The sequence below is a fragment of the Hyla sarda genome, chromosome 1 (genome assembly GCF_029499605.1).
Source record: "Hyla sarda isolate aHylSar1 chromosome 1, aHylSar1.hap1, whole genome shotgun sequence".
Classification (NCBI taxonomy): Eukaryota; Metazoa; Chordata; class Amphibia; order Anura; family Hylidae; genus Hyla; species Hyla sarda.
The window spans coordinates 303,046,546-303,065,780 of NC_079189.1; the positions used below are offsets into that span (position 1 = coordinate 303,046,546).

Consider the following 19,235-nt stretch of genomic DNA (forward strand, 5'->3'; position numbering starts at 1 on the left):
ATTGACCTTCTGGGAGTTTCTTTCATCTTCACACTGGATATTTGGAACTCAGCCAGAGTGACCATTATGTTATGTTACCTCTCTTACCAAGGCCTTTTTTCTCCGATTACTTAGTCTGGCAGGGTGGCGAGCTCTAGGAAGAGTCCTAGTTGTTGCAAACTTCTTCCATTTAAGAATTATGGAGGCCACTGTGTTCTTGTAACTTTCAGTGCAGCAGAATTTTTTTATCCTTCTCCAGATCTGTGCCTCACAGTCTCTGAGCTCTACAGGCAGTTCTTTCTTCTCTTACAGCTTGGTTTTTGCTCTATGATGCATTGTCCACTGTGAGACCTTATATAGACTGGGGTGTGTCTTTCCAAATCCTGTCCAATTATCTGAATTTACCACAGGTGACACAATCAAGGTGCAGAAACATCTCAGAGATAATCATGAAAAATGGTAGGCCCCCAGAGATAAATTTCATGTGTCATAGCAAAGGGTCTGAATACTTATGTTCATGTGAAATTTGTTTTTTCATTTTCTATACATTTGTAAAAATGTCTATTTTCACATTCTTTAACCCCTTCCCGCCCCAGGACATATTCATACGTCTAAGTTGCAAGAGGGAGCCAGCACTGGATGACCACTGGGGATGTGCCCGTAATCCACCCGAACGCCAAGGACGGGTACACTTCACAATCTCTCCAAAGGAAACACCAACAATCGCCAGGTCCAGTATAATAGCAAACTGATATTTATTGCATCAATAACAGCAACGTTTCGGCTAAAAGTGAGCCTTTCTCATGCTTGAGAAAGGCTCACTTTTAGCCGAAACGTTGCTGTTATTGATGCAATAAATATCAGTTTGCTACTATACTGGACCTGGCGATTGTTGCTGTTTCCTTTGGAGAGATTGTAAGTTGCAAGCTAGTTAGTGCAACAGGACGTATACATACGTCATAGCGATCTCCTTCACAGCGCGCTGCTCTGCAGGAGATTGCTGGCAGGACCCAGCTCTCAATCACAGCCTGGGTCCTGCTGCAACTGCTGAGACCAGGATCGCACCGATCTCTGCAGCATTAAGCCCATAGATGCCGTGATCAGTCCTGATCACGGAATCTATGGGGTTGACAGAGGGAGGGTTGACATACGATCACGGGATCTTGTTAGTTGCCATGGCAGCATGAGGCCAGCTGATGGCCTCCTGTCTGCCTAGTACGGCAGTCTGTGTCCAGCCATGGACCAGTGGAGTACTGACTGTTATACTGTGCTGCAGTACAGGTGTACTGGAGCATGGTTTAACCTGTAAAAAAGTTTTAAAAAATAGTTTTTTAAATAATTTAAGTGTATAAAATAAAATGCCCTTTCCCAATACAACACTTTATTATCACCCGAAAAATAAAAAACGCCCAAACATTTGCAAATGTTTCCAAACTCTAATATCTTGGTGGCAGAGGGGTCAATTAACTAATGAAAGCAATGTATGAATTTACAATTGTAAGCCCTATACAGCCATGCCCTTACTTTATACTCTAAAAACCTGCTCCGGGTCCACTTTAATTTCTCTTTAGACAGAATTTGCCAGACTATATGTTTTTATACATTTTGTTGTAAATGTGTAATGTTGTAATTTGTTCCTTAATATTAGGAGATTATTTGAACCCATTAACGACCAAGCCTATTTTTTATGGTTTTTCATAAAAATACCTTTTACATTTTTCATTTGCAGAGCAATGTGAGGGGTTGTTTTCTGCAGAACTAATTATAGTGACACCTTTAAGTTTACCATAAAATGTATTACAAAACTTCGAAAATATTTGAGAAAAAAGCCTTGCAATTTTGCATATTTGGAGGGATTTTCCTGTAAAACTGACTTTTTTTTCTGTATTCTGTGGGTTAGTACAAATACAATGATACCCAATTTATAGCTGTTTCATTTTATTGCTTTAAAAAAATGTAAAATCTTTTTATCAATATTTAAAAAAATAAATATGCTTAAAGGGGTACTCCTCTCCATGATGGGATAAGATGTCTGATCGCAGGGATCTGGCTGCTGGGACAAACAACCCCCTCCCCCTCTGATCTCCATGCCAGCACCCTCTTTATGTTCAGAATGCTGGCTTCAGGAGACTGTGCTCGTGACATAACGCCAGGCCCCTTCATAATGTCATACCACGCCCCTCCATTCATGTTTATGGGAGGGGGCATGTCTAGGGGTGAAATACATTTTTTTTTTTTTTCTGTCTATGGGGCTGTGCGGGGCTCATTTTTTGCACTATGATCTGTAGATTTTATCAGACCATATTGATTAAGGTGGGGCTTCTTGAATACCTTTTTTATTTTTTTCCGATATATAGCTATAAGGTATTACATAAAATAAATAGCTATTACCATAACCGACTTGAGAATTTAAAGCATCTCCTGACCATCTGAGCTTTTGTATGAAATGTTCTTATAACGCACCATGCTTATTAATTTTGTTTAATAAGACATACAATTGTTTTCTATTTTAGCCAGAGGGCTTAGCCCGCGAATACACATACAGTGTCTTCTTATGCCCAAATGGTAAGTAAAATGGTATTAAAATGAAAACAGTATAACCAAAATTAAAATCATCTTGTAAATATTTAGAGCTGTTTTTAAATACAAATATTCTCATATAAAACTAAACAAACCCGGGTTAATTATATGCTTTTATAATAGTCATTAGGGGATTTTGCTTAAAATAAGTCATTTATAGGGTTCTAGAATGAGGTGAAGGACAGACAATGGCCCTGATTTATCAATCAGCCTGAAACCCTAATTGTCTGGTTTTTCCCATAGCATCCAATCACAGCCCGACTTTAACTTGCTTGTTAAGATATGAAAGTTGAGCTGTGATTGGTTGCTGTGGAAAAAAACGGACAATAACGGCTTCAGGCTGATTGATAAATCTCCCCCACTGTGTCCAATGCTTAAAGGGGTATTCCAGTATTTTTTATATATCAATTGGCTCCGGAAAGTGAAACAGATTTGTAAATTACTTCTATTAAAAAAATCTTAATCCTTCCAATAGTTATTAGCTTCTGAAGTTGAGTTGTTGTTTTCTGTCTAACTGCTCTCTGATGACTCACATCCCGGGACGTGACATCATCATTGAGCAGTTAGACAGAAAACTTCAGAAGCTAATAACTATTGGAAGGATTAAGATTTTTTAATAGAAGTCATTTTCAAATCTGTTTAACTTTCCGGAGCCAGTTGATATATATAAAAAAAGGTTGTGCCTGGAATACATTCAATAACGGTCTCATCTTATAAGCTCTTGAAAACAGAAACTGCTTCAGAAGTTAAATTTATGAGAGATAAATGCAGAAAAGGGAAGTTTTATATAACCAGCATATGATGTCAAATATGTAGAAATAAATCTGCATGGGAGTAGGCAGGTAGGTAAGTCTCCAGTGGAAATGAGGGATAGGACTACTAAAATCCTGAACACCAGTGACTGGGCTCCTAAACTACAGGATAACAGGTTATAGAATTATTAGCCACGGACCATAAGAAGTTGGAACGCTAAAATCACAGGATGTAAACCAAGAAAAGTGGCACAATTTCTTGATAGGTCAGTGTATGTTACTAACTTTGGCATCAGTGCTAAAAATCTTGTGAATAATGTTGGCAGTTGTTCTTTTGAAGCTATGCTGGACTGTGGGAATTATCTTGTCATATGTCTGTCATGTATATTGTGTCAACTTTGTAGGCATTATTATTAAAGGGGTATTCCAGGCCAAAACTTTTTTTTATATATCAACTAGCTCCGGAAAGTTAAACAGATTTGTAAATGATTTTGATAAAAAAAATCTTAATCCTTCCAATAGTTATTAGCTTCTGAAGTTGAGTTGTTGTTTTCTGTCTAACTGCTCTCTGATGACTCACGTCCCGGGAGCTGCGCAGTTCCTATGGGGATATTCTCCCATCATGCACAGCTCCCTGGACGTGACATCATCAATGAGCAGTTAGACAGAAAACTTCAGAAGCTAATAACTATTGGAAGGATTAACATTTTTTTATAGAAGTAATTTACAAATCTGTTTAACTTTCCGGAGCCAGTTGATATATAAAAAAAAGTTTTTGCCTGGAATACACCTTTAACATAACAAATGAAACTGTGTAACTAACAGAAGTAGCTAGGGGTTACATAGATATTTGCCTATTATACCGACTGCTTATTGCCATCATCTTTTTGTACTTCTTTGTGAATTTATGCAGTGTCTTTTCTGGCCTAGAGAAAATTCAAATTTCTACTCCCAACAAGTTTGAGTATCAATATGTCCAGAAGCCACAGCGAATGAGCCACTTTGACTTGACTGTGAAAGCACACAATGATGCTCACGTGGCGCTCTCATCAGGACCCCACGACATGGCTGAAATGATAGAGATTGTTATTGGTGGTCAACAGAACTCTAGAACTTGGATAACAACCAGCAAGATGGGTGAACCAGTGTCCAGTGAAAAAACTCCTGCTATCCTATCTTGGGATGAGTTTCGAGCATTCTGGATTACCTGGAAAAATGGTCTCATCCAGGTAAACACTGAATTCATGCACTAAATAAATACATATATATATTAAAGTGATTAGAGATTAAAAAGATCTTTTCTATCAAATGTATTTGTTGTGGGTCTTCTTATTGTTTTTCTTGTATTTTTGTTTGGCTGCCTTTAAGATTGACAATTTCTATGTTGATTTATTGGTCTAAATCAAAATACATGTTGAAATAGTAGATGTGTTTTATGGGTGAAGATCACCCACCTTCCTTTCTTCTCTGTCTCCACCTTCCTCAGGTAGGACACGGCACCAAAGGCTCTAATGACTCTGTTATCGTGGAGTGGGAAGCACTCAAGCAGCCGGACGTGAAGTTCATCGGCTTTTCGACTGGCTGGGGTTCCATAGGGGAATTTAAAATCTGGAGGAAGGAAGAGACAGATGAGAACCACAATGAGGCTTTTACACTGGGCATACCGCACAATGTAATTCCAGGGTCTGAGAGAGCCACAGCTTCTATCATAGGTCAATATAAATTTTTTAATCGTGTATGAACCAAACAAGTATCACTTTTGCATAGTGTTGTAGCAGATAATTTGGAAAATTAGAGCATACTAGTTTTATTTGCAAGAGTTTGGTGGTTGCACAAATAGCATCTGAATTTTTCTTTAGAAAACAACTTTAGTTTCCAGATAAACACCAAAATTATAGGAAATGGTGCAAGAGGTAGATAATAATTTTTTGATGAATTTAATCACACAGATTTAAGTAGGTGAAGCATAAGAATTAACCTTATTTAAAGGCAAAAGATCACGTATAAAAACTTATCCCCAATCCAAAGAATAGGGATAAAGTCTCCTCCACTGGACCCAGCCTCTCCCCGGGAACGGAGCATGTCGACCCCTGCACGAAGCGACGGCTGACACCTTTGGATGGGGAGAAGTTTTTATACATGATAGTTCTTTAAGATAACTAGCTACCAAAAAGCATTAGTTGTAAATATTTGTGATTAAATTTTCTCTTTTAATAGTGACGTTCTCTAAATCCATTTTCTTTTGGTTCTTAATTATGCTTGAATTTTACCCCTAGGAGATGTAATGGGTCCTACTGTAAGTAACCTGGATAACCTCCTTCGACTTCCATTTGGATGTGGGGAACAAAATATGATACATTTTGCCCCAAATGTATTTGTTCTAAAGTATCTTCAGAAAACAAAGCAATTATGTATAGAAGTGGAGAATGAAGCTGTGGACTACCTGTTGCAAGGTAAGCTTAGGAATTTTGTGAGAAATTTTATGAAAACTAGTGAAAGTTCTGCTGAACCTTTTGGTTTGCTTATCTAGATCCATTGATTGATATGATTTTATTGCTACTTTTGTAAAACTTGTCATCTTTTTACAGGTTATCAACGACAACTGACGTACAAGAGACAGGATGGGTCATACAGTGCATTTGGAGAGAGGGACTCTTCTGGAAGTATGTGGTAAGAAAGACGTAAACAGTATTTGCACAATCTCTACTCATATTCACTATGTTTGCATGCTCTTTATTCTTTCATGGGTTTTTTTTCAGGCTCACAGCCTTTGTGTTAAAATCATTTGCACAATCTCGTGGCTTCATCTTTATTGACCCATTAGAGCTTTCAGCAGCAAAAGACTGGATTATCCAGCATCAAAAGAGAGATGGCTCTTTTCCAGCCATGGGACGAATTCTAAACAAGGATATTCAGGTAACTAGATGTCTAGGAAAACAGTTCTTGTCACTATTACTACAAAATGTAGTGTAAAGTTATTTTTCAGGGACAAAGAAATCAACCATCATGTTCTGTCTGAATAAAATAATTGATAAAATAAACAAGTTTTATCTGAGCCATCATGGTAAAAGACACAATTATCTGTCAAGAAAGCTCTTACACTTTGTTGAAAACCATTGTCTCAGCAATCCTCTTTGTTTACAACTTTAATGTGTTCTTTCCAGTGTTTTTAGGCTCTGTTCTCCTTAATCTTTCCTCAATGCTAATCAAACTGTTTCAGTATAAACCAGTATAGTGCAAAGAACAATAGATGGCGTCAAAGACAAACTCCGATATTACGTACTATGTTTTCTGTTGTACAGGGTGGGAATCATGGAAAAATTGCTCTCACAGCTTATGTTGCAGCAGCTCTGTTGGAGACTGGAGTCACATCTGAGGTAAGTGCCAAAGTAGAAAGGGAGAAAAGTAGAAACCAAAATATTGGCATGACCAGACTGTCTAACATTTATTAAATAGCCTGATAAACTTTAATAAATTTAGTGCATTATTAGACTGTTCAGTCGAAGTTTAAACTGTGTAGGTTCACACTGTGTCAATGATATCCATAGGCACCCCTCCAAGAACGTTATAGCAATGTATACTGTGGCGTAAAACAGCAGTCGCAATGTATGTTGATGGCCCAAATTTGTTCTGGCTTATTTCTACTGGCATACATGAATTTAATAGGACTCAATAACACAGAAGTGCACACTATTTAATCCTGTTAAAATACTGTATACCAGGGGAAATGCCCTAAAGTAGTCATTTGGTGACTCCATTTAGTCCATTCAAAAGAATGGTACCTGCTGCTGTTTGCCACAGAAAACGTTGGCATCCCGATCTTGGCAGGATGTCTATGGATACCTGTGACAAACCGCATAAACGCAGTGTGAACCTAGCCTTAGACAGTTTTCAGAAATCAAGGTAAAAGTTCTATTACATTATGTAAGTATAATCATGTCCTGTTTAACTCAAGTTCTGAATAATCTCTGTACTTATTTTCCCAGGATGAAAGAGTTGCCGTTTCAAAAGCCAAAGAATATTTGGAGACCCACTTATTTTCAGCAAATGACCCTTATACCACAGCCTTAACTACATATGCTTTGACGCTGCTGCGTAGCTCTAATGCTCCTGTAGCTCTTAGGAGACTAAACAACATGGCTATAACCAAAGGTATTTACTACTTGCTTATCTGAAAATTGTCTTTTTTTCCAATCTTTATTTACTTAATCTGTCTCCTGATTTAAGATGGCTTCACTCACTGGAGTTTGACTGGCTCATTGGCAACAGAAGAGGACACCTTTATGGGTTTTAATGATGGATTATCACAGTCAGGTAATGCAACAACAAGAATCCAAAACACATTAAACTCCTCTTCCTATTCTCTATATAAACAGACACAGGGTGTATCGAGTATCAGTTAAAGGTAAAACAAAAAAAATGACATAGTAAGAACATAGTTAAAATTCATACTGTCTTTTACCCTTTTATTTGTCAAGGCCACGTATAACCTTTTTAAAAGTAACCACAAACGAAATTGATTAATGGCAGTATTCTAAAGTTAAAAACAAGGTTTGAAGAACCTCTGAAACATCTAGGATGGTGTCCAATGTAATGATAGATATGATAGGGTTTGCACAGTTGACTAATAACAACAGCAAAGGGCTGCATTATCCACCAAACATTTGTGCAGCCCTGCTAGCGTGATGCATTGCAGTGAATGAGTCAGCTGGAATTCTCTTGATAGCTGGGAGTGCTGATGTGCAGGAAAAAGTGAAGGGGCCTTTTCAGTCTTAGGATTAGTGGGGGTCATAGAGATGAGACCCATGGCAATCATAAAGCGATGGCATAACTTAGAGAAATGCCATCACTGCATTATTTTCAAATACCCCTTTTAACAATGTAAACTGTATTTAACAGAGAACTTATTATGGGTCATTCTATTTAGCGTGTTAGGGAAGCATTGGAAGCATCAGTATCTGCCTTATTGCAGAGTCCCTTCTTTAATTGTTAAACAGTTAAAGCTGAAATCGTCCCCCCCCCCCCTCCCATCGCAAATTAGGTTTATTTAAAAAATAAATTACAAACTTTCAGCTGTTTGCAAAAAAAACAATGAAACAAGAACAATGAGAAGAATGTAAATAGCTTATTAGAAGTAATATAACTTATCTAACATGGTTTCTCCAAATTCAATACATAATGACACTGTACATGACTACTGTATTCTCAGTATTATTCAGCCTATTCATGACAAGTGTCTTAGTACAACATTCTATTGTTGTTATGACCTGCTGCCAATGTGATACCAAATCACAACAAAGATTTTAATGGAATTAAAGTCAGGTGACTGTGTTGGCCACTCCAGAAACTTTCAAAACACCTCTTTGAGGTATTCTTAGATGCACTGTCCTGTTAGCAGGTCCAGTGACACCCAAAGCAGCCCCACTAAGCCACTGCCATGCTTAATTGCAGGCAGAGTGTTATTTTCAGTGTGTATTTCATTCTTCCTTATCCAGACATTTGGGGGGGGGGGCAGGTTATGGTACAAGACTCTAATGGGAAGTCTAAGGGTCTAATGGCAAGTTTGGCATATGCACTGAAGATTTCTTAGCTCATAAGCTAAACATAAATGTATTAAAAAAATAAAAAAGTAGATGTGAAAATAGTCCATCTCAATTACATAATTGTATTCTTTACTTTCACTCACTTATTCAGTGATCTCTGCAGAAGTAGAAATGACTGCCTATGCTTTGCTAACCTATACCCTTCTTGGAGACGTTGCATCTGCTCTTCCAGTAGTGAAATGGCTTTCCCAGCAGCGTAATGCCCTGGGAGGGTTTTCATCAACACAGGTTAGATATTCAATATGAATTCTTGTATTAAATCATTTTATTTTATGTATGATTAAGTCATATATGTCTGCTATTTGGAACGTGGGCACTTAAAGAATACAGATCATTTATTTATGGTAAGTTATGGAACATCAAAAATCTTGTTTATCAATATATGTAACAGAAACACACTCTCTAGCTTGATTTTCCTGGCAAATTTGAAACTTTCCTTACTGGCTCCCCTTGCATTAATAAACATCTAGCAAATTAAATGCCCATAAATGTTTTGTGGTAAATTATTTGTTTTTATCCAATATTCTGATATGGAATAGATATTTGTTAATATGCAGTTACAGGTTCTTGAATTGTTCACAAATCTTTCATAAACCTATGCAAAATGGGGAAAAATGGAGATGGCTCTCTGACCAAAAAATGCAATAGATTAGACCAGGCTGGCCAGTAATCACCTATACCTCAGGTGTAAAAAGATAAAACAATAAGTAACACACAGAGCTGGCACACAAGGTCTAAGATATAATGCACACAAATTAATAAGCAATAAGATTTATTCTCAATGATGCTTACTCGAAATACAACTTGGTAGGCTGCTTTGGGGGTGAAAAAGAGTATGACTGAAATACCAGCATTTTATACCTCCTTGGGAGAATGGAGGTATTAGTCTCCCTAATCTAAAATGATATAATATGTCATGTCAATTGTGGAAATTGATTAACTGGAAGGAATCTGCAGTCCTAAGTGAGTTGATAAAAGATAGGGGTTTAGCAAATATTTTTGAACTTCTGGAATTCGAATCTTTGGCGGAAAAAGGATTATGGGTTGGGTAATCTTTTGGGAAAATTCGACAAAATATGGTGCACATTGAGGGGGGAGTTTAATAGGAGTACATCGTTTGAATTTCACACCATTGTGGGGGAATAGGAATTTTAAAGAATTTCTGACTTGTGAAAGTAAATATTGGGAAAAATTGGGGTTCTTTTGGGTTAGTCAAATGTTTGAAAATGGAAATTTGCACGAATTTAAACACTTTAAAGAAAATTTGGGATGAAGGATAATGAAATGTTTTATTATATTCAAATTAAACATTTTGCTTGTACAACAGATAAAAATTGTTTTGTTATAAATAACCATAGAATTTTAGAGGGTTGGGTAAATTGGAATTGGGGGGAAAAAAATTGTTACATTTGTATAAACTTTTGAACTCCTGTATGGTAGACATTTAAAAAAATGGATTAGAGAAATTGGCGGGTTGCCGAACGAAACATGGCACAACATTGGTGTTAATTTGAATAAAGTATCACTGAATATGCAGCACAAAATCACTCAGTTTAGGATGTTACATAGGGCTTATTATACTCCTGTTCAAATGAAGAAATTTGGTATATGTGACTCGTCAAAATGTCTGAAGTGTGGAAGTGAGGATGCAGATTTTAGACATAATATGTGGGCTTGTCAAGTAATATCTACCTATTGGCAGCAGGTACTGAGCATACGTGAAGGTAAAATTTGGGGAAAAAATCCCACGTACTATTATTTTTGTTATGCTAGGAGATATAGAGAACATAGGTATGGCTAAGGAATTCTTATGTAGGACATTATTTTATACAAGACTGATAATTTTGCATAATTGGATTAAAACAGAAGGACCCTCTCTATAGGTGAATGGCAGAGAGAAATCAAGAAAGTTAAAGGAAAAGAGCAATTATGGGTGAAAGGGAGAAAAGGAAAGATTTGATGGAGTTATGTATGGAAATATTGTGCTTGATAGGTTGTATATCTAGTTAGTTTGTATATTTATATTTCAGATTTTTTTTTTCCTCCCTCTTCTCATGGGCCCCTGGTGGGATGTGGGGTTTAAATTAAGAGAAAAATATTGTAAAGGTCTGTTTTCTGTTTAATACAATAATGTAATAAAGAAATGGTGATTGGATGTAGAAATTACATGTTGTGTATTGCATTGTTGTACTTTTTTGAACTGTTTAATAAATAAATAAATAAAATGATGCATAATCAAACATATATTAAAACAATTGTAGTAAAGGTACTGCCGACACCAACAGGGCCCTTGTCGGTGTGGCAACAATAGTGGATAAAACTGATAGTGTGATACAAACAAGAAATAAAATATGTATATAAATTATTATCAAATAACAATAAAACAAATATGAATATAAAGTATATGATAACTAGGTTGTTAGTAAGTATGCATCCAAGTAAAGGTAAAGGTTAAAATCCATTCATCTGTTCATATGGAGATTGACTTGTTGGTAAAACTGTATCAATTGAATAAATTCATATTTGATTGTTAGTAAGCATGCATCTGATGAATTAGGTCATAAAAATCCAGAGTGGGAGATAATTTCACTGTATTGTAAATCGTAGAAGTGAAATTATCTCCCACTCTGGATTAAATTCATGGATCAAATTTTCATATGAATTTATTCAATTGATGCAGTTTTACCAACAAGTCAATCTCTGTATGAACTAATTTATTTGGATGCATGCCTACTAACAACCTAGTTATTATATTTTTATTTCTATTTGTTAGTTATTTATATACATGCTTATTTTAATTCTTGTTTGGTATCACACTATCAGTTTTATCCACTATTGTTGCCACACCGGCAAGGGCCCTGTTGGTGTCGGCAGTACCTTTACTACAACTGTTTTAATATATGTTTGATTACGCATCATTTAGAATAAATCTTATTGCTTATACATTTTTGTGCTGTATATCTTAGACCTTGAGTGCTATGCCCATAAATGTTTTTGTGGTAAAGCAAGTTATTTTTAAATAATGGTTTTACTCCAGTATTCTGATAGTGAACAGATATTTGTTAATATGCAGTCACATGTTCTTGAAATGTTTATAAACAACTATATTTTTCCCTCACTTACAAGGATCCTGGTTCTTTTATTGCTCAGTGCTCTGTAAATACCTGAAAACATATGCTGCACATCTTTGCTTACATTTTGTAAGCTCATTCTAGTAAGGGGACCTAAATTGAAGCACAGTTGTTTCTTATATCACATGAGCTGTTACTTCCCACTGACATTGAAATCTAAAAATTGTTACACTGTTCATGAGAAGGGGGTTAAATATAATTCACCCCCCAAAAAATCTCTGTAGATTTGAAGCATGCTTCAAGATTTTACAAGAGAAAATTTTACTTGGAATACATACATCAACTTTATAGGTTCTGTCAGCTCTGTATCTTCTGCAGACATGGGCATATAGCTGGTGGTCATATTTTCCTTCTATTTTCAGGTGCCAGAGAGACAATATGAGATGCAGCATGCACATCGCCATCCCCATTACTTGGCTTCCAGCACTGAACTGTGTACATAAATCATGCACAGCAGGGAGGGGTGGATGAGGGAGGCGGTGTGCATGCTGCAGCTCAGCACGGCCTCTATGGTACTTAAACTTAGAAGGAAAACATGCTTATAGAACTAGAAAAATAGCCATCAGCTAAGAGACAGGTATCACTTGTTTAATTTCCCTATCAACTCTCTAAACATAGAGCTGACAGGTTCCCTTTATGGTAGACTATATTGTCAAAGAAGCAGATGAATGGATCTGCCCTGCAGCTTTAATTGTGCCTCAACTCTCAGATTAGGCACTAGACTTTGAATTAAACTAAATGACAAAAAATCTTGTTTAACAATAAATATAATATGTATTGGTTTGGGCGGAAACAAAAAGTTGCAGGGCAGCACTAGCCTCAATCTTGTGCAAGCCAAATGAGAGGATACTGTCAACTGAGAGAGTATTATTTTTGCAAAAAAAAAATATAAATATATATACACATATATATGATATTTATTTATGTCGTTCTTTATAGGACACATGTGTGGCACTACAAGCTCTTGCTGAATATGCAATCCTTTCCTACATTGGGGGAGTTAATCTCACAGTATCTCTTGCATCAACCAATTTGGATTATCAGGAGACCTTTGATCTTAACAGACTGAACAAAAAGATCCTTCAGAAAGCAGTGGTGAGAAAAATAAAATAGTTCTAGCATAATCTAGGGTTAATCATTTTTTTCTTTCTTAATGTTTTGTTGTTACCAATGTGTTATTTTCTTTACTAATTTCAGATTCCTACCATTCCAACTGGTTTGTTTGTCAGTGCAAAAGGAGAAGGCTGCTGTTTAATGCAGGTAAACTAAAATGAATTTGTCCTTTATTATCGGAGCAACAAACCATTTATAACAGAATTTCTGCCATCCATTCATAATTGTTTAGTTACACTCACAGTTTTATAGTTTCAATTCAATGCAAATACTGTGATACAGAAGAATGATCACAATGTACAAATATTCGCATGGCAATACAAAGATTAATTAGTGTTACTGTCATTAGAAAGAAAAAAAAAGCTCTAATTAGTAATGTGCCCTAAGACCTGTATACATAATAATAATATGCATGTTTTATATGCAAACTACAACTTGCTCTATGTCTTACTGTGCTCACTCTTCTGTCAGTTGTCTTGAAGGCTGGGGGCGTTTCTTCAGGAGCATAACAAACTTGCTCCCTTCCTCCCCCTCCCTTTTTTCTTGTCATGAGGCCTGCACAAACATTTTTACATTTCCAAAGCTTTCTGCCTAAAGTGCATGCTTTATACAACTCTAATGCAGCCATGTGGAGCCTATATGGTGCAAATACTAGAAATGAGTTCATAAAAGGACCAAGGAAATCATTATGCATATAAATAATAATTTAGCACCTTGTATTGCTTGTCAGTGTGTATGGAAATGCTTCTCTTCTGAAAAGGCTGCAAGCTGCCTGGATCTTGTCTAGATCTCACAGGGGTTCAGCTAACGCTGGTGAAAGCTGGATTATACACTGCACTGGGAGGGAGGTAACCACACCCCATCTCAGCAAACAGGTCTAAAATATCTAGTTGCTGGACCAAAAAGACTTAGAAACCAGGGTTCATTTGCAAAAGTGAAGAGACGGAGACTCCTATTGGCAGTTTTTTATTTTTATTTATTTATTTATTTATTTTTATAATTTCACACCTTTAGCAATCCAATTTTTTTTTTTTAAGTATACTGTATTAGAAAAATACTTGGTAACTTAAATTAAGGTGTTTCTAACGTTAGTAACTCTTTAAGTGATTTTATTTATTTCCAAGGCTGTAATCATTACAATTGGGCATCCTGTACAGAGAAAAGAAGGTTTCACCATCATCACAGATGATTCTTTACTGAAAGAGCAAAGAGATTATGAAACTCTCTGCCACAAAATGTTGTGATAAATGATTCATGAAATGGTATTCATGAGATGCAGGCTTCCCCTCTCCTCCTTGCTGCTGATTGACAGCTTTCTTCCTGCCCACAGAAGTAATGAGAAAGCTGTCAATCAGTTACAGGAGGGCTGCATCTCATGAATACCATCTCATTAATCACTTATTTTACAACATTTTGTGGCAGAAAGTTTCGTAATCTCACTTCTCTTACAGTAAAGAATTACCATCTGTGATGGTGGTGAAACTTTCTTTCCTCTACATATAGAGGATGCCGCATGCCCTAAGAATAAAAACAATATTTAAAAAAATCTTTTTATTGCCACTCAAATATTTGTACAAGCTTGAATATGTGTACATTGTTTTTCCAAACCATTTAACCACAAGCTTGATGACCTGCCTTGGTATTCTAAGCCATCCATACCATTAATTACCTTGGTCGTCCTCCTCTGTACCCACTCTAGTTCAGCAATGTCCTCCTCATATACAGGTGCCCCAAACTGTTTATTATATTTAAGGTAGGTCTCACCAGTGATCGATATTTAGGCAAAACTACGTTCTTCCATTTATGCATTTTTTATACATCCCATCATTTTATTTACCTTGGCAGCAGCTGCCCCGTACTAGTCACTAAAGTTCAGCTTAATGTCCACTTACGGTATATTCCCAACTCTTTTTTAGTGGCTTTTTTTACCAAGAGTTTTACTATTTTGTATATAATTATTTATTTTGTTTTCCTCAACCCAAGTGCATGACCTTACACTTATGCACTTTGCATTAGTTTAGGATATTTACAAATAAATAAAAACATTGCTGACATCAGTGTATGTCACTGCTTCACACTGCTATCAGACAGCATGAACATGGTGAACAGATTCTCCTGCAAGAAATATAGATCTTTGATTTACTGTTTACAGATTGACGTTAATTACAATGTTCCTGACCCTGTTACCAAGCCAGCATTCATGCTTTCGGTCCATCTCAAAGAACCAAAGCCACATAGGCATAAGAGACAAGCTGGGCGCCCAGAGACACTTCTCAGAGAGAGAGCACTTTTTGAGGACGATGATGATCCTGGTTCACACCAAGACCATCAAGAATACAAAGTGATCTTGGAAGCTTGCACAAGGTTAGAATGCTCACCTGTGGCGTTTGTCTACAAGTAAAATCCATTGTTATTTTTATGTTAATAAGTCTTAATCATTGTACGAAAGAAAAGTTAAACAACCTTCTATTATACTTTGTGTGTACACCATCTGATGACTTAGTGTATAAAAGCAAACTGAACCTTTTCTGGAGGTGATGATGTTTTCCAAACTTATAATATTTCCTTCCACTAGTGGTTTTACTTATCTTGGTTCTCTTTCATTCAGATGGCTCCATTCTGGTGCGTCTAACATGGCTGTTCTGGAACTGTCTCTGCTTTCAGGATTCCGAGCAGACATTGAGAGTTTGGAACAGGTAATTTAGTTTAGATGCTGTAACAGTTGTAGCAGGGCCTCTTTACCATGTGCTAGAATTCTACTCCCTGCCAAATTCCTTAACTCTTGTATCTAAATATATTAGCATAATTGCTCATAGTTTTCCCTTACCACACAACACTAACTTCTCATAAACACCTACCCCCTCAGTCGAACCGCTTGATTTCAAAGGGACTTGTACCTTGAAAATATGATTCTGCTTGTTGCTTTTAATGTAATGATTTTAGAACTTCTCAGTATTATCCAGTACATTTAACAATATACATACCAGTTGTTAGAAATGTTTTTAAATGCTGGTATTTAAGGAATTCACTGAATCGTGTTCAAAAGGAGAAAGCTCATTCCGTAGAGGAGCATGACCATTTTGTCAAGGCTTTGGAACCCCTGCGGGGTGAAAGGCATTTGATATGCATTTTAGAAGGACTAGGGTGAGTGATCTGCTCTGGTGGGAGCTTTTTACAACTTCCTAAAGGTCTGCATGGCTTTTTTACATCTGGATTCAATCAGGTCACATGCAACTCGCCCTGGAATTCTCCTTTAGGTGTCCAGTGTGGAGGACACAGTTTGTTTAATTTGGATATAAACTTTTATTGCTTGATTTAATTCCAGGAAGCTGGCATTAGGAACACATTACTTCAGGAATGAAAAGAACACAAAAGCTAAAATACTAGTTGATCCGATAACAAGAGGCATCATGTAGCATTTACAGATCTGTATATATGAGTTCTTCAACTATGACAGAACTTGTTTTGCTATGTATTTGTTGTTGCTATGCAACTAAAGGGCAGCAACTGTTCCTAATTGTCAGTTTGTTTCAGACAACCAAACTTCAGTGATCATTTGTATGTAAAAGATCAACACACAGCACAATAGGGGAGATTTATCAAAACCTGTGGAGAGAAAATGTTGACCAGTTGCCCATAGTAACCAATCAGATCGCTGCTTATATTTTTAACAAGGCCTCTGAAAGCCAAAAGAAGCGATCTGATTGGTTGCTATGGGCAACTGGTTAGCTTTTCCTCTGCACAGGATTTGATAAATCCCCCCCAATAATATGTTAACGCAAGTATAATCTATAGTGTAAAAATTGCACTGGACCAAAATATGTGTCATAAATAATGCAATGTGAGGGTGCCTTTTTGCTCAGTGGTGAATTGTAGTATATACTGTAATTCACAAAACTGTCTATATGAGGCTAGTTTACACTACATTAGTTCTCTTGTTAGTCATATCCATCGGCATCCTGCAAAAAACGCGATGCCATGGTATACAGTTATTGGGAAGCTGATCCCATTGATATCTATACAGAACAGAGTCAGCTAATGTTTGGGGCGTATGCGCTATTTTAAGCAGACTCAAAAGCGCAGGCTGCTGTTCTTTTGCATTCACTGTAAATAGCGTATATGTCTCAAACAGATTCACTAGGTTACTAGGACATTTATCTTCATAGTGCTAGCCTAAGCCTTGCCCTATGATGATAAATGTCCATTGTTTGCCCAGAATTAGAGCTGTATCATACCTTTTTTTATTTATTTATTGGCCACCTGCATAAATTACAAATTCAAGTCTTCACAACTTTGTAGGCATCTTCCCTTTGCATTGTATGCATACAATACAATGCCAGAGGAAAAGACCTAAGCTATCTTTGAAGCTTGCCCCTGTAATTTACTCAGTTAACCAATAAAATAGGTGTCATGAAGCTACTTTTCTCTATGAATGGCCTTACCAAAGAGATTGCCTTATACTACTACTGCTTGTCCTGAAAGTTAGTCTCACTTAAGGCTCCTGTACTTATTAGTAAAAAGTAATCCTAACCTGTTATTTTTGAGCAACATACCCTATCCAACATTAGGCATTGAGCATTTCAGCTGCCCTACTAATTTGTTTTTGGGTTGATAAGCCACCATCAGAGCTGTCTGGCCTTAGCTTACCTCCGTTCTCCCTATTCAGAACACATGAACGTTTGGCCAAGCTGAACACCCATGTGTATAGGGTGAGTGTGAAAGACTGGCAGACAGTTATTGAAGGTGTATGGGTACCTTTTAACATTGTCCTACCATTCATGAGGTACTGGTGTCATTTGTCTTATGTGCTTTTCACAAGAAGATTTAGCTTCTCAGTCCTATTTCACATTGATCAGTTGTATCCTTGCAGGAGTCACTGCAACTGGCTCCTGCACTTAGAAGGCAAACCCATACACTATGTCCAGTAATAGAGATTCCATAATTTTCATTATTATTGGTTGTGGTGGGACTAATCATACACATAAATTATTGTTAATGTAACTATAATTGTGAAAAACTTGTAAGTGTCTACAACGATGGAGTTTAGAACCCTTTGCAGAAGTCTGGGGTTAGTTACTACTAGATCTTCTCAAGAAGCATCATTTGTTTCATGAGAAAGCAGGCTTTTCAAATCCTGCATTTCACTAATAGGCTAAACCTCAACAATGAATGTTTCCTAAAGGAGTACAACACAAACTGGTTCCAACTTGTATGTATGCATCACTAGTTTGGGCCAGTTCTGAAGAGGTTATAAGTCAAGCTTACAGCCAAATAAGATTTGTTAACAGTGAGGAGATAGTCTGATGTCTCCAGCTCTGATGTCTCCAGCTCCACATGTCACAATGTGTCCTAGGCATTCCACAATCCAGACAGAGCCCCCTAGGAAAGACATAGCCAGGAAATATGTAGGGGTCCCAGCAGGGAGAGGAATTTTGGTTTATTGGCCTCATTAGGAGTTTTAGGGAGTGGTTAGCAGAATACATCACATTTCAGTTCTTTTTTATCAGCTCATGAAATTTCAGGCTGGCTGTCATTATCTATTATTGGTTGCAAATTACACATTTACGTCAATATCTTTTCATTACACAATACTTGGTGATAATATATGTATACATGAATTTGTATAAATGTTTGCCTGATTTAGGAAATTTAGATTGTTAGCTTTAGGATAAATGTTGTAGACATAAAATAAATTGTGATAGCAATATAGGATTAAAATGACACACTTACTGTACGTATTTTTTCATATTTCAATTTTTTACATTATAGAGGCATTACATAAGAAATGCTGTTGTTGGCTTGGTTTGGTCTTAAAGATATGAGAGCCATCTCTGTACTTGTGTTCCACATAAAATAGTAATTCTGGGGCATATTTTCCTAGAAATGTGCATTGTGCTTTTACTCTGTATTTTCTTCTGAAAATCTTACCAGATTAAGGCTACATTTACATCTTGTTTTTTTACATGCGTATCAGTTTTTGGTTTCCCTAAACAGGAAGCAAAACACTGACACAACCGTATGTATGTATTTTAATGCTCAATGTGTTTTTCATTGAGTGCAATGTTATAAAAACCATA

At 36.6% G+C, this 19,235-nt stretch overlaps 1 protein-coding gene across 1 annotated transcript in view; it reads left to right on the top strand.

Moving 5' to 3' along the window:
• Positions 1-19,235, top strand: part of CPAMD8 (C3 and PZP like alpha-2-macroglobulin domain containing 8) — a 115,166-nt gene that overhangs the window by 80,281 nt on the left and 15,650 nt on the right. The window contains exons 27-40 of the mRNA XM_056562863.1: positions 2,493-2,544; positions 4,242-4,540; positions 4,798-5,023; positions 5,588-5,764; positions 5,900-5,981; positions 6,071-6,227; positions 6,614-6,688; positions 7,298-7,463; positions 7,539-7,625; positions 9,006-9,142; positions 12,985-13,140; positions 13,243-13,305; positions 15,311-15,522; positions 15,767-15,854. Coding sequence (XP_056418838.1) covers positions 2,493-2,544; positions 4,242-4,540; positions 4,798-5,023; positions 5,588-5,764; positions 5,900-5,981; positions 6,071-6,227; positions 6,614-6,688; positions 7,298-7,463; positions 7,539-7,625; positions 9,006-9,142; positions 12,985-13,140; positions 13,243-13,305; positions 15,311-15,522; positions 15,767-15,854 — 1,977 coding nt within the window. The remainder of the gene's footprint in view (positions 1-2,492; positions 2,545-4,241; positions 4,541-4,797; positions 5,024-5,587; positions 5,765-5,899; positions 5,982-6,070; positions 6,228-6,613; positions 6,689-7,297; positions 7,464-7,538; positions 7,626-9,005; positions 9,143-12,984; positions 13,141-13,242; positions 13,306-15,310; positions 15,523-15,766; positions 15,855-19,235) is intronic.